At 40.8% G+C, this 21,578-nt stretch overlaps 2 protein-coding genes across 3 annotated transcripts in view; one reads left to right on the forward strand and one right to left on the reverse strand.

Moving 5' to 3' along the window:
• otud7a (OTU deubiquitinase 7A) overlaps positions 1-4,304 on the reverse strand; it is a 39,397-nt gene extending 35,093 nt beyond the window's left edge. For both annotated transcript variants that reach the window (XM_034204654.1, XM_034204655.1), the window contains exon 1: positions 4,179-4,304. The gene's annotated coding sequence lies outside the window, so the exon portion shown is untranslated. The remainder of the gene's footprint in view (positions 1-4,178) is intronic.
• Positions 4,305-6,565: 2,261 nt separating this feature from the next.
• Positions 6,566-21,578, forward strand: part of LOC117538973 (proprotein convertase subtilisin/kexin type 5) — a 43,057-nt gene continuing 28,044 nt past the window's right edge. Inside the window, exons 1-9 of the mRNA XM_034204987.1 lie at positions 6,566-6,929; positions 8,696-8,899; positions 8,980-9,048; positions 9,214-9,256; positions 12,080-12,225; positions 13,171-13,365; positions 15,080-15,166; positions 15,252-15,450; positions 15,569-15,792. Of these exons, the coding sequence (XP_034060878.1) occupies positions 6,752-6,929; positions 8,696-8,899; positions 8,980-9,048; positions 9,214-9,256; positions 12,080-12,225; positions 13,171-13,365; positions 15,080-15,166; positions 15,252-15,450; positions 15,569-15,792 (1,345 nt within the window). The 5' untranslated portion in view covers positions 6,566-6,751. The remainder of the gene's footprint in view (positions 6,930-8,695; positions 8,900-8,979; positions 9,049-9,213; positions 9,257-12,079; positions 12,226-13,170; positions 13,366-15,079; positions 15,167-15,251; positions 15,451-15,568; positions 15,793-21,578) is intronic.

Below are 21,578 nucleotides of genomic sequence, written 5' to 3' on the forward strand. Positions count from 1 at the left end.
GTTAAAGAAGTAAGCGTCACTAAATCAACCATAACTAGGTCTCGCACTAAGGTAGCAAAATGACAGATGGCGTACCTGCGCTATATCCAAAAGCATCACGGATTTCAAATAGATTGTATAAATAATATGAATGATTTGGTTTCTCAAACATATCTGATTTATTCTTATATCAAATAATCAGTCACACATGGACAGTTCCAACAACCCAATCTATATGTGAAGTGACCTCCCTCAGGGTCCTGACCCCACAGTGGAGAAAGTGTGTAGGTGTAAGGTTGTGAGAGTGTGTGGGAGAGATACAAAAAGTGGTGGGAGGAAACCTGCTGCAGGGTAAATAATCTGAGCAGACTTCCACTTCATATTCTTGGGAAATGAATACAACTTTGAACGTATGTGCAGTTTAGCAATCATAATAACTTCTCTGCAAACCTTCATCAATAGTTTTTTTAAATATCGTTCTTGACCCTTTTAAGTCTCTGATTTCTCTCTCTCTTCCATCACCAGGAAGTAGACAATGAAGATGATAGGAATACAGCTGAGAAGGGGCACATTTACTCTCCAATGCTCCATGAATAGGTTCTTTTAAACATTTGATGAGATGTGCTGAGTCTTATCTTAGTATGAAAGAAAGGACATCGACAGTGACTAACAGGCCTAACAACAGCTCTACTGCTCTTTGTTTCTCTCAGGGTGGCGTGTAACCTGCATCTCCCTTTTAATATCTCCTTTAACGGAAAAATAACTGTGAAACAAAATGGAGATTCACAGAGTTTCCACCACACAGCTGGGTTTTGAGGCCTGACCTCTTTTTCTGAATGAATGAAAATGACCTATGATGTGGGCCTGCATGAATCTAAATCTAGTCCCCCCCTGTGCAACAGTGTTTTGTTTGATTTAGAAACTGTTCCCTTGCTGATTTGAGGCAGGACAGGGGATGGCGGTGCGCACTGGGCTTTATGGGGAGAATGTTACACTGGCAGACAGCAGCCAGCCTGCTCCCAGACTCCGCTCCAGACAACAGAGGCAACACAAACGCAATTAGGTGCAGGAGGTGCAGCGCACGTACATCCACCCAAACACAAGCTATGTCTGTCAGAGGATATCTACTTGGCAAAAAATAACACCCGGCACATGTTGCTGCCTGTGTCTCGCTGGGATAACGACTGAGGAAAAGTTATTTGTCACCTATATGTCATTTTCTTGCACCTTCTCAGAGGTGAACAATGTGTGCAACTGTTGAAATGTATACAGACTCATCTCAGAAACATCAAGCTTCAGAGGTCACTATCCCTGTCACACCATTATAGCCATTATTATATGCATTTTGATAAATGCTATAATAAACGTTTCCAATGTATTGGAATAAAATAACAGTACACATTCACACATGGAAGGTAGAGTTCATAGTTAGTTAAGTGTAAGTATATTTATCAAACAGCACTTATTTGAATGACTTTTGTGTTTAACAGGTGCTCATCTATTGACGTTTAGATGATAGCTTAAGGGAACTTAATGATTAGGTTAATGGGAAAGCCCCCCAAATTCTACCTTGAAATACAATGAGTTCAAATGAGGAGTGTGCCTCACTTTGTTTAATGAGTAAGCTGATTTAAAAAAAGAGAAGAAGGTGTTCATTCAGACAACATTAAGGGTAAAAGAGTACTAGATCAGTGGTTCTCAACTGGTCAAGCCTCAGGACGCACTTTTTTCCTTCGTCAATAAATCGTGACCCAAAAGTGCGTCGCGATTTATTGACGAAGACCCACCAGTTGAGAACCACTGATCTAGATTATCTCATTGTTGCTCAAATAAAATTAAGTGCTTCGAGATTTGTCTTGGCAGATGAGAAGCGCTATATAAATTAAATGTATTATTATTATTATTATTAAATGAGGTTTTTTGGCTCCATAAACCTACAAAGAAGACAACAGGCTAAAGTCCATGCATCCAAACTTCCTTTCAGAAACCAATAGCTCCCTTAAGACTGTGCTTACGAGCCATGTAGGATATGTACCGTACTTCTTCAGACATAAAAAACAAGCAAATGTAAAACCCAAGATCTGACCTTGCAAACATTGTCAAATCTAGATTCACTAGAAAAAAGGTCATAAATCATGGTTTAGTGGTACCCGCAGTAAACTTATTATAACACTTCTGTGATTGAAGTCTTCCCACAGCGTATAAGGGAATACTGGTGGATTTATTACAGCTTTATGGCACGAGGCTTACGACTTAATTAGTCTGTGATTTGAAGGTATATCACATATTCACAAACATATTTTAGAATGGGTCGGAGACAATGTTTCTCTTAAAGTATCTGTCCAACATCAAGGCCAGAGCACTGTACAGACTCACGTATGATCACAGAGCAGTGGCTGAGGAAAGGTCGACCCCCCCCCCCCTATTTTGATGTGAGTAGGCTCTGTGCCTGCCTCCATGGCCTCCAGCTGACCTCCCTCTGCCTGCAGACAGTACACTTAACATAGCTACCCCCACCTGTAGAGATGTCTGAAGAACAGGGCCCACTTCAAAGCCGTGCAGTGATTGGACCATGATTACCATGGGCACTTGACTCATTTCATGTCCTCTGGAGGACTAAACTTTAGGAGAATCGGGCATGGACACATGGAATTCTTTCAAAGGAGATTGGAGATTTACTGTAAACCCATTTGGAGAGATTTTTAAGGGCCCACAAGATGATTAATGTTATCTTTTGTTTTGATTCCTGTTCAATTATACCAGAGGAAAAACACACCATTGCTGCTGGGTTCCTCTGGTGTAAAATACATTAGTGTTCTAATATTGCTACCAGTGTTTTTTTTAACATGATAACTTATGAGTGTAACACTTCCGTTATAGGTTTTTGAAGAAGTAGCAGTTGGTAGTTTGTAGTGGGCAACTTGCACAGATGTTGCAAAGGAATGTTCTTTTGTATCAGCAGCACTTTGATAAAGCAGCATTGCCAGAGTGACATAAAAGCCCAACTGGGTTCAACAACAACCGTCATCTCTGCTCTTCTTTTCTGTTGCTAAATGCCAAATGACAGGAACAGAATTCTCTGTGGTACCTGATCAGGTGCCAAGCGCCCTCTCCCCTGTGCCCTGCTGCACTGAAGCCCTCCGTGGAGCTGGCATGGCATGGCACGGCCTGGCTTGGCCTGGGAGCTACGGGCCCTGCTTTATAGCTCTGCTCCGACTATTCAGGCTGTCTCAAAATCAGACTCGACTGCTGTCTGCTGCCCGTCTTGCAGACCCAAGTGAAGCATTCAGAGCATTAATAGGTGCCAGAATAAATTGTAATGTGAGGGCAGCAAACAAGTTGATTTGACGTAAATCATCATCTTCCAAATGACCAGGTGGCACAGTTCATTTCACGAGGGTTGTACCCAGCTCAAATATAATCTGATATTAATGATAGATTACAGGTTATATTATGTAGGTCTTTGAAAGGAGGGATATGATTTTAAAAATACCATAGCAATGGCTTAGTGGCCTCACCATCTTTACAGGCAGGCGTAGTAGATATTGTAAACCAGGCCAACAATACAAAATAACGTAGCCTATATGGGCACCAGAATTAGACCAGGCAGTGTGTTTGCAGTTATTGTGTGGTTTTCCATTTTTTAAGATAAACAGATAGCTTAAAGCTGTGATCTACTTTGTGACATGAAGCTGTTATGTATTAAATCACCATCTACATGTTAAGCCATCTGGCCCAAAAGACATGTGATGATTAATATTCCATGTCTGTAAAAAAAAAGGACCAATAGCCTTCAAGGCTTTATAGCCTCAATAAGCTAATATTTGTTTTAGGATCCATCACAATAGACTCTGTCTTAGATTTATATTACATTGCTACTGTATGTTCCCACATCACAAAGGTCTGTGACTAAGCACACAGACTGAAGAACATCCATGTTTACAGCATTGAACTCCGGCTTCGATCTCATCACAAACCGTCGATGAGATGTGTGGTCTCGATGCATTTTTTCTTCGTCTTAAAATAAGAAGCTATTCGCACGGAAACTGAAGTTGAATGCATCGAAGCACGTACTCGCATAAAGGCAGGTGCACCTGTCTGCAGTGGTAGCCTATTGTGTTCACTATGGAATAAGCCATGAATCGGTCTGTAGCTGTGTATGTGGAAACAAATCAAAAGAAAGCAGGTCTGTTTCTTACCGTTGTGTTTTCAGTCATTACTCCCCATCGTAAGGTTTTCAGTCCAGACCTCTGACGAAACGTTAATTCCTAGCAGGCTGTCTCACTCTCTCGCTCTCTCTCGCTCATCCCCATGTCATATTTCTCCGCTGCAGCAGAACAAAGACACGCCTCCTCCGACAGCCGCGGCCACGTGACGTCAGCCGGTGGAGACGTCGGGCTCACGCGCTCAGACACTGACGGGAGGGAGCCGCGAGAGGCCGCTGTACCTTCACAAAAAAAACAAATCACTTCATTTTGATTTGATTTTTTACCAAAGTCTGAGTTATGTCATCCAGTGGCTTAAGACTTTATATTCTTTATTTATTTTTAAAAGTATTTGTTAAATGTAACACTGGGTTTGAGTCTACAATTAACATTAAGATTGTTGAAACCTAAACATTATACAAATTATTTTTTATTTATTTGCATTTTAAGAAATTATTTGATTACAAGGCATACATTATAAAATAAACACTTACAACTCAAAAAATTAAACATTATTCTTTTGACAAACAATAAAGTTCCTAAATAATTGGCCTACATGAAACAGGAACATTGGCCTTAGAAGTCTGATTTATTTTTGTGTTGATAGAGTTTCCCTTTAACTTAAAATAAACACAATTTAAAATGTGTAAACTAGCCTAGCCTACTATAAATCCAATGTATATTAACTATGTAAAGGTTGACTAACCTACCAACATTTAGCTAAATCTCTTATAGTCAGGGGTGCACATAACTTTTTTGCCCTGGTTCTCAAAGGAGCACCTGGAGATGTTGCTTGGTGCTCATCCTTAAAATGAAATAAACCGTAACTTTTGAGGGGGTCTTGACTTTATTTGCCAGACACACGGCACTGAACACACATGCAGAGGTGAACACAGAACACAAATGCAGAGGTGAACACAAGACAACATTAGCACGAGCAGTAATCCTACAAGCTGTCATCACTCCCTCCTGACTGTTCTCCTCACTGTCTTCCTCTCTGTCAGACATGGTAGCTAATGATGTAGGCCTACTTCTTTCTCTCTGGTTGAGTCTGTGATTAGATGCTTGCATCCACAAGTCAACAGCTGGTTTTGGGTCGAAAGTCTCTGTTGTCATCTTAGACAAGTGGATGTAATCAAATAAGTATGTGAACATAACCAATAACCTACCATAGCCAATAACAAATGAATGTAACTTATTTTATTTGTGTTGTTCATTCATATCTTATTTTACCTTAACATTTAGTTATGCATTTTTTTTTATCTCTCCAGTTTTAAAGGATATTTTTGGTTACTGTCCTATAGTATACATTGGAATGATTTAAAACCTGTTTATCCCAATAATTATAAAGGAGTGCCTTGGAAATATGTGTTTACATAAATTGCGACCAAACCGTTTGAACTTAGACTTTACCTCACTGAGCTGTAGTTATCAGTCTGAATGGAGAGGACTCTCCCTCCACATTATTGTAGAAACATCTTCTTCTTATATCCGTTAGAGCAGCTAGCACGGCACCAGATTATAATAACAACAGCGCTGGTACCGGTGCACCCTCCCTCGCTCACTCGCATTTTGGCTGTGAGCTGCGGGCGCCAGATAAGCCAACATCCCCCATTTTCATCACTTACAGCGCCCATCGTACAGGGCAAATGAAACGTGTAACCGGGGTGAAAAGGGTGTTACATTTACTTAATTATGAATATTGTTACATCAAGGCCGAAAATTAGGATGAGCCCCAACGGTCAAAATGTTTTTTTCCCTCCCAGAACTGCCAGCGCAGCGCCTCCACAGATCTGGTGCCCTAGGCGAACATCTAGCCAGCGCTACGGGCCGACCCTGAGTTCATATCATGGTTCATACATGTATGCAACTCGCAAATATCTTTCTCTCTCTCTCTCTTCTCTCTCTCTCATCTATCCTCTCTCCTCTATTTTCTCTTTTCTCTTCTCCCTTCTCTCTCTCCCTCTCTCAATGTTGGTACGCAAATGCACTTTGTTTCAAATGACCCGGTGCTCTTTTTTTGGCGGAGGTGCGCATGCGCACCAGTTATGTGCAGCCCTGCTTATAGTTATACAATGTATGCATTTAAGGCTACACCTTTGGACACCTGTTTTATTTTTAACTGATGTAAAACAGACCATTACTAACAAAATATACCGGTTTTTAGTACATTTAGTAGCCTATAGCTTATTATCATGTATGTTGGTTTGTCAGAGCTGTGTTTCAATCTTTTGAAAACAGAACTAGTTACTGCTAAATGATCTGTGTTTGTTAAGGCTATTCACTGAAAATGGTCCATCTCAATGTAGTGTGCCCATAGACTGTATGATTGTGCCACAGGAACTGGGTTGCTCTCTCTTTTTTCTCCTGGGATCGTTTACTAAACGCTGACCGCAGTCCACGCTCATTGTCCAGCGCTTCACTTGAGAGAACTGGTCCTGCAAGTTGTTTCTGAGCTGGAGTCAGAGAGCCTCACATCGTCGACCTGCTGCACGGACACTGCGGATCTCTCCTGACTGATAGTGATTTTTCTCGCCTAATAAGTAAACGTCTCTTGGGGAACAGCCATGCGGTCGGTCACTGCGTTTCTGATCTTCCTGTGCTGTGTGGGATTTATTGGATGTAAACCCTCATCGCCCTGTCCGCGGGGACAGTTTCTACTGAAGAGCCAGTGCGTCCTCTGCCATCCCACCTGCTCCGAGTGCGACGGCCACGAGCTGTTTGAATGCACTACCTGTGGAGTTGGTGAGTACACATTAAAAATCCATCCACACGTTAACACGCGGAATATAATCATTGCTGGCTTTGTTATAGAAAAGAAAGGCGAAACACATACGTGTATTCAATCTTTCATTCCCCCTGTAATACGTTGCATTTTAATTATCCTAAGGCTTTAAAAAAGTAATGTTTTGTATAGTCAGTTCTACAAGGACCACACATAAATCACCAACAGCAAAGGGCTTCATCAAAGTTAGAACATATCTTTGCCATCATAGGACACATTTCTGCATTTCTCATAATGTCACTGTGTAAATATGATCAGTAGGCTACATTGCTTGCCATTGAACGATTTAATTCCTCTGTTTTGATTTAATTATATTTTTATCTCCACACTTGCCTGACTAAAAACAAAGCCGTGTCAGAGAGAATCATTAATCTCTAGCTGAAAGGGAGGTGGAGTTTTTCTTTCAAAGCAGCACTATTTTATGGTAACCATAGCAAAGTTGTTTAAAGGCTTTTTCATGATAGGAGGAGCATTCAGCTCTGGTTGACCATTTACCCTGTTAAACAGTCAGAGATTAGTTTTCTTGCACAGAGGCACCTTTTGAAATGGGTAAGAAATGAAGGTGTGATCATTTTTCTCCTGAGCTTTCACGGTGTAATCTGATCATGTTAGAATGGGGCCTTTGTTAATCAGAGACAGAGGGAAAAAAATGTCCCCTTGGGCTAGAAGTATTACTGTTGCAGTTCGCTGAGTTTAACCTGCAAGTGTCCTTTTCTCTTTCCCGAATCACAACTATTTCTTAGAGGCTACTATGTGCATTTTCACAATAGACTGTACATAGTATTCTTTTGACATTATCGTTATGCATTTTATTTTTTAACTGTATTTCAATGTTTATTTGGATGATATTATTTTATTGTGTAGACAAACACCCAAGCCAAAAGTCCCTACCCCTCTCCTCATGCTCTGTGGTTTGTTGCCATTTAGAAGTCAGATGTCTCTATGCTGAGTTTGAGTCTCCAGAAAGTGGAAGGGGTAGAAAGGCAGCAGCAGCAGCTTGTGGCCGCTCTCCTCCCTGTCTCACCCATCCTCTGTGCAGCACTGAGCAGATGAGACAATGCTGTGTAACTCAGAGGTGCCTCAGGGGCCACAGCTAGGCTAGTGGCAGGTGGCAGAGTATTAATCATTAGGGCCAACAGAAGACTCTCTGCCCACAGCTCTGATCTCTCCTCTCCCTCTGATTGCCCTTGTTTATTAGTTGGAGCATCATCACTCATGAAGTGATCTCAGACTGCGATCTGTCATTTGCAGGATTGCAGTCAACATCCTGGGCTGCAGCCATCCATTCATGATGTTGTTCATGCCTTTTAATGACTTGTGCATCCACTGTTTTCTATTTTAATAAAATATACTATGCGTAATGAATCCACAGTTTCCTTTTGATTGCAACTGATTCACTTATTAAGCCACAACATATTTATCTTCTTTCAATCAAAAACGTAACATTGTTTGCAAAGTTTATGCTGTAATGCACTGAAGGTACCAAACATTCACACTGATGGCAGCATGTCCTTTAATTTTTTATTTGAACCATCTAATCTTCTGGCCCATTTGGCTCTACCTCTGTATTTATCACGAGAAGCTCATTGACTTTAACTTTCAGAAGAATGCAGTTTTTTTGGAAAAGGTGTTTTCTGGAAGAGTTCCGCATGGCTGATGGCATATTTATCAGAGAAAATAGAGTACATTTGATCTTAACAAGTCCCCTGTGCCTCCTCTTCCTCAGATGAAGATGGACAGGAACGTTTCCTCCACCAAGGTCGCTGTAGGACGCACTGCCCCCGGGGACTCTACCCTGACAGGGGTCACTATGCTTGCCTGCCCTGCATAGCCAATTGTGAACTCTGTGCGGATGGCAACATATGTGCCAAATGTCGGGAACACTACAAACTCCAGAATGGGGTCTGCCAAACGGCGTCCTGCAATACAGGTACATGTAAATCACAGATTCGGAGTTGGCTGCAGCTTAGGAGAAAGACATTCAGTGTCATAATGCTGGGTGTGTTTCAGGGCAGGTGCAGGACCCTGATACAGGAGAGTGCATCGACTGTGAGATGGGATGCAAAACATGTTCCACCGGTAAGTCACACATCTATGCTGTATGAGGCCAACAGCACCATGCTGTTTCCTTCTTTATATAAGGTGGATTGGCTTTGTATTTTTAAACCATTGTTATAATGTGCACAATGCTAGTTGCTTTTCCCTATGAATTCTAATAAATCACATTTTCTCATGTTTACACAGAGGACCCTGGGATCTGTAGCAGCTGTGTTGAAGGTTACTTCCTGTGAGTTTACTGTGTCAAATGCTTCTAATGTTATATTTTTTAATAGCTAGCTTTCATTTCATTTTAAGGCTACCACTAACAATGGACCGTTTGACTGTTTCTGTTATTACTTCTGTTATTTTATAACATTGACAATCCTATGATTTATGAAATGTCCAACAATAGAAATACATACCCATTGTAATGTCACACACTTTGACATATGCTTGTTCTGTCTCAACCTCAGTTCAAAATCCAAAGTTGATTTGTTTTACATTCATGGAAGACGAAGAAAACTCAATTGTTTTTTTTTTCATTGCATAAAGAGTCAATATGCATTATGTGGGTTGATTTACAATGCCTTCCTATACATTCTGTTGATATTCTTGACGCCACACAACTACATTTCACCATGTGTTTACTCCAGATTGTCACTTGGACGAACAGTGTAACAGGTTACAGAGGTAGAACAGACCTTCAGTTGTACTTCTCCCCCGAGTTTTGGCCTCCTGGTATTGTGTGAGTCAGGTTACCTTCATACTCTGTTACCTGAGCCTTGGTTTGAGCACAGAAGAGTGGTCTGCCTCACAGAGATACTTAACAGGGTGTGTTTTTATGTTATGTGTGTGAAGGAGAGCTGAAGAGAGAAGAAGAGAGCAAGTATAAGTGGACAGCATAGCAAGTATTGGCTCTGATTATATAGGATGGACCATCTCGACTTTACTGACCACTCGTGTGAATCACAGTGGAGAAAATCCACCGCTTCACTGCCCTCCCCTCCTCTAACTTCCATTCGGTTCTATAAGATACTATTCTTATGTGAATCTACTTGTCAGGAGTTTTACTTTAACAGTAATGATTTTTAGAGATTAGGACCTACAGGCTGTCTCAGTCATTTCTTTGTCTGTAGTAATATGTGAGGCGAACACTAATACAATACGTCCAGTGGTGCATGAGGGGATCGGAGCTGCAGGAAGAGCCTCACTGTGAAAGATTGTGACAGTTTCCCAGCACTTTAAAGTCCACTACTGAGGTTTTGCTGGTATTAATGAAAAAAGGCAGACAGCTTTGGCTGCTTTCACTGCCTACTGCGTCACAGCATAATGGATGGATGGTATCTTTCTTCTGAAACCGAGAAATTGCTGTTATTTACTCTCAATAGGATTTTTACCATTTATTTAATCCAGTTTTCTTAACTTTAAGGACCACATTCAGCATATTTTCACCCTTTTCTCACTGATTTGAGGAGTTAAAGCCCTACACAAAAGTTGCTTAGGTAATGATGATGTGCTCTCCTGGAATGGATGGTCTAATATTTGCACAGAGGGATTCTTAAACATCCTGCAGACTCTTAAGAAGTGCACTGTTTCCAGGCCAGAGACAGGGCCGGGTCTGCACCAGCTGCTATTGTAAGTGAGTTGATGGATGCTGGCGTCTCCAGCTGTTCCTCCTCAAACACCCACCGCATCTTTGCACCAAATCCACGGCAACCCAGCAGGAAGTGCAGCATGGGCTGTCAGTGGTCAGATTGTCTCATGAGGGGAGGATGTTGGATGTTGTACGCTGTAAATTAGTGGCTTACTTCTGTTTGGCTTGTTTAATTTGGAGAGTTAAGTCTGTAAAGTAGGAGTCATTCTTGCTTTTGTGTGTTTGACATCTTTGCAACTCAGTATCTCATCTCCTTTAGGCTAATTTATTTTTTAGGACATCCGTCTCATGTTAAATAGCTCAGTTAGGCCCGAAGGAATGATAGGACAGGTTAATGACAGAAAATCTCCTCATGCCTCTGGGCTATAATAAAACACCAATTAACTTTTTGCCTTAAGAAGAGAATAGAACTATGATAAGCTTGAAAAATATCAGCCTACATAATGTTCCCGTCTCTGTTTGCTGTCCGTACTGATGATTGAGTGCACCTTTTGACCAACGCCTGGATTATATTCAACAATACATCTGCAGGTGTGCTGTGGACTGACACAGTGCATTCTCTGCCTCTTGCGTGTGGTGTGTTTTGTCTTTCCTCTGGTTTCACTTCCTCCAGCCTCAGACTTCTACATGTGGGCTAAACCTGCCTGCAGAAACATCATCCTTCATTGACTGTAAAGCTTTGAAAGTGCCATTAAATCATAATAGTTTTCATCAGGTCTTTGATATTTCAAAAAGCTTTGTTCTGCATGTTTGCTTTAGAAAAGACACCCTCCTTTTGTAAAAAAGCTGTGACGTCCCGTTTTAGTTAAAGGTCACCTATTATGCAAAATCATGTCTTTTATACATAAACGTGTGTCCCCTCTGTGTAAAGAGATTCTGAAAGTTTCAGGAAAAAAGATTAGCTCACTTTTTGTCCTGATCCATTTATATAAAAACCTGTCTGAAAGTGAGCTGATCAGATTTTGGCCACTCTGTGATGTCATGCAGATGTTTTGGCTTGTGTAACCAATAACCAACCAAGGTAACACCCCCCCCCCCCACCTTATCACCTGAATCTCCTCCTAAAGCACCATTGTGTTCGTTCTAACCAAATATCAGAGGGGCGTGGGGAGTGGCTCCTTATTTTCATCTAAAGTTAAAGACAGAAAATGAGCACTTTTGAAACAGGGCTGAAACAGAGGGGTTTATGGGATGCTACAATGCACGATCTGTTTGATATTTCGAGCACTTCAGAGACATGTTTTATATATATCTGAGACCTATAATATATTGATGAAAAACAGTTTAATAGGGGACCTTTAACCATTTATTTACTGATCTCACACACGTAGACCAAGCCTAGTTTTAGACAAATGGTTTGTTAATTGTTATGTATTATCAGTAAATAGTTTGAATGGTGTTATTTTTCTCTTACAGCTTTAGACATCACTGTCGCAGACATTGCCCCCAGAGCACCTATGAGGACTGGGGCAGGGGTGTGTGTCTGTCCTGTCCCGCACCATGCTCAGACTGCAGGAGTAACACACGCTGCCTCGCCTGCCAGCCCGGCTACTTCCTCAATGGTAGTAGAAAAGAATAATCGTTTTTCTGCATATTTTGTTTACTACTAGAATGCCCAGGGGTTCATATGAGCCTTTTGTCCTGCACAGTACTTAAAGAGTTTAGGGTTTATTATTGACTTAAATCACTGTGTATGTCAAAGTGATCAATCATTCTTCTAGATTACAAATGATTGGACTCTTGACTCTTCATTTGGATTGCAAATCACGTCCGTGTCAGCAAATCTGTAACATGAGATACTGTATGCAAATATAAAGTATGCAAATGTAGAATTAGGATTGTGTTGTTGGGTCGTGTTCCCTTTGGGCATGAAAGTAAACGCTTTGAAATTGTAAGTAAAGCCTGAAGCTATTAAAAAAAGATTAGCTTGCACACAACTGCATTATCACAATTATTTGAATATGATCAGGTTTATATTTTATGGGCAGAGGCGTTCAGAGACTTTCTTCTCTGTGTCTGTTCGACTAACCAAATGATCTGTATCTGTGTTATGATAGAAGACCATGGTGTGGTGTTAAAGAAATTGATTATAGAATATATTGATCATCCATGTTAAACATTAGTTTGAGAGCTTTTTTCTGCAATAATTTAAAATCCTATTAAAAATTCCATTGGCTCTTTGTCAAGGGAAGCAGTGATGCAACTTCCGGGTCGTCTTACAAAAATACTTCATCGTTGCTCCACTCTATTTGTTTCTAAATGACATGAACTTATCTTTTAAGTCACTGTCCCATATTTAAACGATTCATATAATTGTGGTGGTCATACACAATTATACGAATCTAACCCATAATAATGTGCTCTATTTCCATTGCATTTGTGTTTTTCCAAACATGTATTTGGATCTGTATCTGTTGTCTCCACTATGTTTTTCATTAGTTCTATTTACTGATAGAGATATAATGCTATATTAGAAAATAATGTCACTTCCTCTCTGTGCTTCTCAGGAGGGGATTGTATTAAACAGTGCCCACCTCAAACCTTCAGTGACTCCACTGGGTGGCTTTGCCAGGCCTGTCACGGCTCCTGCCAGACGTGCCACGGGCCGCGGTCCTCCGACTGTAACCTGTGTCTGGGGGGGAACCCTCCTCTACATGGGCAGTGCCCTCTGATTAACTGCCCATTGGGACAATTCTATGATGGTAAGAAGAACAACCATAATAAGGCCCTATTTCAAGATGTCAACAAGCGTAATCTTTCTCAAATCGCAACCGTTTTTTGACTTAGAAGAGACAAGATATAGTGAAAGCCAAGTGATAAAGGTACAGCATGACACATGAGCGTCAGGTCACAGTGGCGTCAGAGATTCAATTGTACATGCCACTTGATTCCCTGATGGAAATAATTGCTTTTCTGTTATGGGAGGTCAGTGCGGTGTCTCAGGAATTTCGATGGTTTTCGAGTGTCTTTTAAGGACATGTTAGCATGGTGGAGGCCTGCCACTGAGACGGGGGCATGAACTCTGCTGAAGGAGCTCTAGATTGAAGGACAATCTCTATCTCACCCTGCCGCACATGTACCTCTGTCACCTTTCGTTCAACAGCCATTTTACTAGAGCTATTTCAGAAGCCTTCTCTGCCTCAAGCACAGGGCTCTTCAACAGCTTCCCCTTTGGTGTCCTTGTCAACAACGTTGGAATATAACACTCCGTAGTTATCAACTCAACAGGGTAATCATGCTGATCAATTTGCATTTTTACCCATTGGATTGAGTATCGCTGTGTAGATCAGTCAGTCTAACATTTATTGTCATCAGCTCTCGTCATTTAAACAATAATTTTCAAAACTAACCAGTGCTGACCATTGACATTTTTTTTTTCGGGGCAATGCATTGCATTGCAAGTATCTTTAACTTCTATGAGTCTTTTTTTAATAGCTTGATTATAGACATTTAAATCATCTGTGGTCAACTTCCGTTAATACATCACTCTTTTCTTTCGCTGAGTTCTGTGCAAGTTTTCGTTTTTCAGGCCAGCATTAAGCCCTCCTAAACATTTGTGTTATAATTTCTCTGTGTAACAGACCATTCTAAAATGTATTAACTTACGTTCATTTTCATCTTGTTTTAAAAGAGGGAATGTTAGTTACTCCTTTAGTAGAAGTTAACATGCTGCAGGTTTTCTGAAGGGCAGCCATCATTTTGCCAAAACAGCTTACTATGCCTCCCTCTAGTGGTCAAAGTGGGTAAAGCATACAATTCTCAAATTGCTGTGCTCAATTGCTCAGGTTAACAGGATTTGATTGTTTTAATTCTTGTAAGGGGTGGAAAAATACCTAAGTACATCAACACAAGTCTGGTATTTAAGAATAAAGTCAGGATACCTGTACTTTACATGAGTATTTTAACCAAAATTGCTACTTCTGTTATTTATTAAATGTTACTTATACTCCAACACTTTTCACAAATATTGTACTTCTTACATTTATTTTGCATATTTAGTTACAAGTTCATTTGCAAATTTAGATTTTTACGTGATCTATTTATCAAGTAATACATTATGATATAGAATATTATAGTTTGAGCTACCCAGCAGTTTATACAGTTAATAAAATAAGCCCAACAATATGGAAGGAATAAACAAATACATTTATCAATAGTTAAAAAACAATTATAATATGATTTATTAGTTGGGACATTCTAATGAATACATTCACTTGTGGTACTATTTGTTTGCTAAAATGTTGTACTATATCTGAAGTCAAATTTTAAATGCTGAACATTTACTTGTAAAAGAGTATTACTATACTGTGATATTCCTACTTTTAAGTAAAATATCTTAGTACTTTCACAACTGGTTCTGTCAACTGGGATGTTATCTTATATTATGCGATATAGTTACTCTGCTTTATTTGTTAGGACAATTCAGTGAATGCCACACGTGCGATGCATCCTGTAAGACCTGCTTTGGCCCACAAGCACTCGATTGTTCTACTTGTTTCAAAGGTACAAATATTTACCGTCTTACATGACTATGCAATCAATCATTTTCCCAGTTATTTTTCTTCATTGTGTGTGTGCATTATTACAGGGAATTTCTTGAGTCAGGACAGTTCCTGTGTAGTGCAGTGTCCATCCGGCTCTTATGCAAGCTCTGCCACTCAGCTGTGTGAGGACTGCTCTCCAAACTGTGAGTCTTGCATGGACACCAGAGATAACTGCATCAGCTGCTCCAAAGGCAGCTACACACTCTTTCTCCACCAGGGGAGGTGCTGGTCAACTTGCCCAGAGTAAGCATGTGGATACGCTGATAAGTACAATAAAGAAAAACTCTTTTAATAATGATGTGTTATTGTTAACTGCAATTTTCTTATTATGCCTTAAAATAAATCTCCTGACCTATTTCAGAGGTTTCTTTGAGACATTAGAGGGGGCCTGTGAAGCCTGTGATGTCTCCTGTTCCTCATGTGATGGGATCAAGACCCAGTGTCTGTCCTGTGCTGATGGCCACTACTTGGAAGGGGGTATGTGTAGACTCAACTGTTCACTGAGGTCCTACCCTGCAGATGATGGCACCTGCAGACGCTGTCCCCCCCACTGTGACGTGTGCTCGGATGACAGGACCTGTTTCAGTGAGTTATTTACTCTGTGGGCGGGTACGTTTTAAGGGAAAATTATGTTGAATTCAGGGGTGTCAAAACTTTTTTCACCGAGGGCCACATACAGAAAAATATACGAAGAGCTGGGCCACTCACTAGAGGTGAGGTATATTGCCTCATAAGTTAAGTTATATGTCAGTAAAATCAATCAAATGTATAGGTAAATTATGCTTAATACTTGAATATGCTTTAAGAAAAACAACAGCCTACATCACAGCTCTCCATAGGGTTTCATTTATTTTGTTAGCAGCTAATTCCTTAAAACAGGAGCCTCAGCTTACTTATCATAAGAGGAACTAGGAATGGTTTATTTCAAGCGTGTTATGAAAATAAGTTATTGGGCTTTTTTCTTATCAACTTAGATTTCATAAAAAATGTTTTCAACTTGAATTGAATGAATTCGTTTGAAGAGTGGGCTTCTTAACACATGAATACTGTGTAATGTCTCTTTTCATCTTGATTTAACCTGTTAAACCCGAGCCTGTTTTTCAGGTTTCAGGCTCGAAAATGACATGCCCAGAACAAATGACTATAACTTCACTTCTAAAAGGTTTATATGAATAATTGTTGTTATCAAAGCAAGGTTACATCTGTGAGTTGGATGTAGAAGTGTCAGAATCAATATAGATTTTTCTGTGTCAGAGTAAATTCAGATGGAACATAGCAAAAAAATGTAAATTCCTGTCTCCGCCTAAAGAAAACCCATTACTTATAGTGAAGACCAACGTTGAATGATGGGTTAGTAGCCTAAAAGCTTTAGGAATCCTAAGTATAACATATAAGTACCCTGTATCAAGATTGAGGCAAAACAAGTGAAATTTGACCTTTTTAGAGAGGTTTATGTAAATAAAGTCCAGGCGGAATAAGCTTTGGGCACATTTGGGCACATTTGGGTGCATCTGGTTCCATCAGTGCCATTTGACCTTTTTCCAGGTACCAGACTATAAAAATCATTGTATTACATTGAATCACTATAGGTATTCATTCCACCCAAAAAATAAATCCAAAAAATATTTAATTTGTTTTGTGTGCGAGTGTGTGTAGGTGTAGGTGTGTGTAGCTGTGTGTGTGTGTGTGTGTAGGTGTGTGTGTAGGTGTGTAAGTGTAGCTGTGTGGGTATGTGTAGGTGTGTATGTGTAAGTGTAGCTGTGTGTGTATGTAACTGTACCAACGCACTATACAATAAAACCACACTGTAGGTCAGTGTGTGTACTTGCACAATAAAAAAAACGGAAACATAGGTAACATTTGACTCCAACTGGGGCAGATTTATTTCAAACATTTTACCAACACACTATAGGCATGTAAAAACAAACATTTTACCAACGTACTATACAATAAAACCACACTGTAGGTTTGTAAAAACAACAAATATTTTAACACACTATACTATAAAAACACACAGCGTGTGTGTGTGTGTGTGTGTGTGTGTGTGTGTGTGTGTGTGTGTGTGTACTTGCACAATAAAAATTAGGAAACATTTGACTCCAACTGGGGCAGATTTATTTCAAACATTTTACCAACACACTATAGGCATGTAAAAACAAACATTTTACCAATGTACTATACAATAAAACCACACTGTAGGTTTGTAAAAACAACAAATATTTTACCAACACACTATTCAATAAAATCACACTAGGTATGTAAAAACAGTATTTTTTTTAAATAAACACTCTCAAAACGTTATACCTACCTGAACTTTATACCTACCTAAATGTTCCAGTATTTAGGTCGTGCCACTCCCTGAAACAGTTCTTTTTGACAGTGAAGCACAGAGGGACCTGGCACTTCCTGCAGTACACAGGTGTCTTCACCCTTTTGAGTCCAGCATCTAGGCACCTCCTGCAGTTCTTCCTGACCTTGGTGGCATCTTCCCCATAATACTCGGGCATGCATGTGAGTGGTGGAGGAGGGGGGGGTGGTGAAGGTGCAGGGCCTTCAGCAAACTCTAACAATTCTGCAGCAAGCTGCTCCCTGAAAGTCTTCTGGGTGTGTGGCTTTGTCCTGCTGGGGTCACTCCTCATCTTGAACAGCTCCTTGTGGAGAAGGAAGCTGTTCACCACTGCAATGTCCATGAAATGGAAAAAAAAGTCTTGTACCGTTTTGTGGAGAACGCCGTAGTACCCGATCAAAGCGTCGGACACATCCACGCCGCCGATGCTTTGGTTGTAGTCCACCACAGCGTCAGGAACGGGAACGTTCTTGGTTTGCCACACGCCAGCCTGTTTCACTTTCCGCTGGACCGTCTGACCGCTGAAGGCCTCGTGCACGGTGGAACACATGGACACTTCACGGGTGTCCATCCACTTTACAAACAGGAGTTTGCCTTTCCTTATCCACCGCAATTCTCCCCTTTCAGCCTTCTTTGGAAGGGCGTTCAACTGAGTTTGTGGAAAACCAACTCGATTTTTCCGAATGGTCCCACAACAGCCAATGTTTTTAGTGGACAAATCCCCAAAGAGGGTGGGGCTGGCGTAAAAGTTGTCCACAAAGAGTGTGTAGCCCCCACCGAGCAGACGGAGTGGCAGGAGGTCCATCACGGAGGAGTAGCAGAGTCCCTTGCCTTCGGTGAACTCACTCTTCCCTGTGTACACAAAAAATTCCAGGTGTATGCCGTTGAGGAATCTGCCAGCACAAACAGTTTGTATCCCCACTTTGTTGGCTTGTCTTTCATGTACTGCTTCATGCTGATGCGGGCCTTGGAAGCAACCATCCTTTCATCTATGGAAATCTTCTGATAGGGCTGGAAATGTGCTTTGCAGGCAGCAATGATGTCAGTGTACAGGGGCTTGATTTTGAAAAGTCTGTCGTACTCTGCGGTGTTCCTTTTGCGATCGTTTTCCTCGTCTTCTTCAGGGTTGCTCAGGTGCAAAGACCACATGATGGCTTCAAAGCGTTGCCGGGACATCCTATCAGATGGGAATGAGAAGTAGTACGGCCATTTCTTCCTCCAGTAGTCCGATCGTTGGTGAACGTGGACGAGGCCTGTGAAAATGATAATGGCCAGGAAAGTGTAAAAATCCCTCGCAGTCAGCACTTTCCAAAGATATTTCTTTCCTGCCTGTAATCTCCTCAGGGCGTGGGCGTTCGCAATGATTATATTAACCACGGCAGTGCTAAAGAAAAGCCTGAAAATGGAGAGGGGAGACCATGCTGCAGTGCTGTCAACGGTTGGGCCTGGGATCCTGGCTGGTATGAACCTCAATGGCTCTGATCTTCGGTCTTTCTCCTCTCTGTTGTGCCACCTGAGTTCTTCCTCGGTTGTTCTGGAAGAGGAAGACCCACCTCGGCCACGCTTCCTGGGTTTTAGAGATGTTTTTCCTTTCCTTTTGTATGGCAGCTCTTTGGGTGTCTCAGAATCAGAAGATGATGGCTGAGGAGGGGGAGCAGAAACCCTTCGAGTGGAATGGCCTAGCTGAGTGGAAGCAGACGTTGATGGATGTGAGGGTGGGGATGGCTGAGTGGATGGTCGTAGCTTTGTTGAGGCAGGCTGAGTGGAAGTAGACGGCTGTGGATGTGAGGGTGGGGATGGCTGGGTGGATGGTTGTGGATTTCTTGAGGCAGGCTGAGTGGAAGTAGACGGCTGTGGATGTGAGGGTGGGGATGGCTGGGTGGATGGTCGTGGCATTGTTGAGACAGGCTGAGTGGCAGATGGGGGTCCAGAAGCCATTTCAAACTCAACTGCATCACTGAAAACAAATGTGGAAAAACAAAGAGATTAGATTAATTCACTGGCTTATACTTATAGGATAATATTGGACTATAAATGAATAATATTACACCAAATAAATAAGTAAACACATGTATATTCATTCACTGGCCATTCATTTAGAAAATGTAACTCCAAAAAGACAAGTAACCAGGGTTGCCAACTTTGGGTACCTGGCTGGAGTGAGATTTTGATATCATGGGTTTAATTACACATATGCAAGGCAAGGCAAGGCAAGTTTATTTATATAGCACCTTTCAACACAAGGCAATTCAAAGTGCTTTACAAAAAACGAAAGACATTAAGAAAATGGCATTTCAAATCAGTCATTAAAAAGAAAAGATAATAAAATAAACATTAAAAGAAAAAATACATGGATGAAAGTTACAGTGCAGTTTAAGATGTGAATAGTTCAATTAAAAGCAGCGGCAAAAAGAAAAGTCTTTAGCCTGGATTTAAAAGTAGTCAGAGTTGCAGCGGACCGGCAGGTTTCTGGGAGTTTGTTCCAGATATTTGGAGCATAATAACTAAACGCTGCTTTACCATGTTTAGTTCTGACTCTGGGGACAGAAAGCTGACCAGTCCCTGAAGACCTGAGAGATCTGGATGGTTCATAATTTAGCAGTAGGTCAGAAATGTATTTTGGGCCTAAACCATTCAGTGCTTTATAAACCAGCAGCAGTATTTTGAAATCTATTCTTTGACACACAGGAAGCCAGTGTAAAGACTTCAGAACAGGAGTGATGTGATCCACTTTCTTAGTGTTAGTGAGGACTCGAGCAGCGGCGTTCTGAATCAGCTGCAGCTTTCTAATAGATTTTTTAGTGAGACCTGTGAAGACACCATTGCAGTAGTCGAGTCTACTGAAGATAAAAGCATGGACAAGTTTTTCCAAATCCTGCTGTGACATTAGTCTTTTAATCCTAGATATATTCTTTAGGTGATAGTAAGCTGATTTAGTAACAGTTTTAATGTGACTGTTGAAACTCAGGTCAGAGTCCATGACTACACCTACATTTCTGGCTTTATCTGTTGTTTTGAACATTGCAGACTGAAGCTCAGCGCTAACTTTTATACGTTCTGACTTGACTCCAAAAACCATTACCTCAGTTTTATCTTTGTTTAATTGGAGAAAGTTCTGACACATCCAGTCATTGATTTGTTCAATGCACTTACTCAGTGTTTGAATTGGAGCATAGTCTCCTGGTGAAATTATTACGTAAATGTGTGTGTCATCTGCATAGCTATGGTAACTTATTTTGTTGTTTTTCATTATCTGAGCCAGTGGTAGCATGTAGATGTTAAAGAGAAGAGTGTCAACAGTGTCAAACGCAGCACTGAGATCTAATAATACTAACACTGAAGTTCTGCCACTGTCTGTGTTTAAGTGGATGTCATTGAAGACCTTTACAAGAGCAGTCTCAGTGCTGTGGTATGGACGAAAGCCTGACTGGAACACATCGAAACAACTATTTAAATGCAAGAAATTACTCAACTGTTGAAAAACAACTCTTTCAATGATTTTACCTAGAAATGGCAGGTTTGATATGGGCCTGTAATTGTTCATTACTGAAGCATCTAGATTATTATTTTTTAAGAGCGGTTTAATGACTGCAGTTTTCAGGGCCTGTGGAAAAATACCTGAGTGAAGAGATTTGTTTACTATATGAAGTAGATCTGAGGCCATGCAACGAAAAACATCTTTGAAAAATCCTGTTGGAATAATATCAAGGCCGCAGGAGGAGGATTTCAGAAGTTGAATAATGTCCTCTAGGTTTTTATCATGAATCTGATGGAATTGTGTCATGGTGTTTGAATTTATATTAGGTGGACATAGGGACAACACATTTGCTGTACCTGATGCAGAGGCACTGACTGCTTGTCTGATTTTCTGAATTTTGTCAGTGAAGAAGGAGGCAAAATCATTGCATGCCCTGGTGGATAGAAATTCAGAGGCTACTGACACTGGGGGGTTAGTTAGTCTGTCGGCGGTAGCAAACAAGGCACGTGCATTGTTTTTGGTAATGATGTCAGATAAGAAAGACTC

The sequence above is a fragment of the Gymnodraco acuticeps genome, unplaced genomic scaffold (assembly GCF_902827175.1).
Source record: "Gymnodraco acuticeps unplaced genomic scaffold, fGymAcu1.1, whole genome shotgun sequence".
In the NCBI taxonomy this organism is placed as follows: Eukaryota; Metazoa; Chordata; class Actinopteri; order Perciformes; family Bathydraconidae; genus Gymnodraco; species Gymnodraco acuticeps.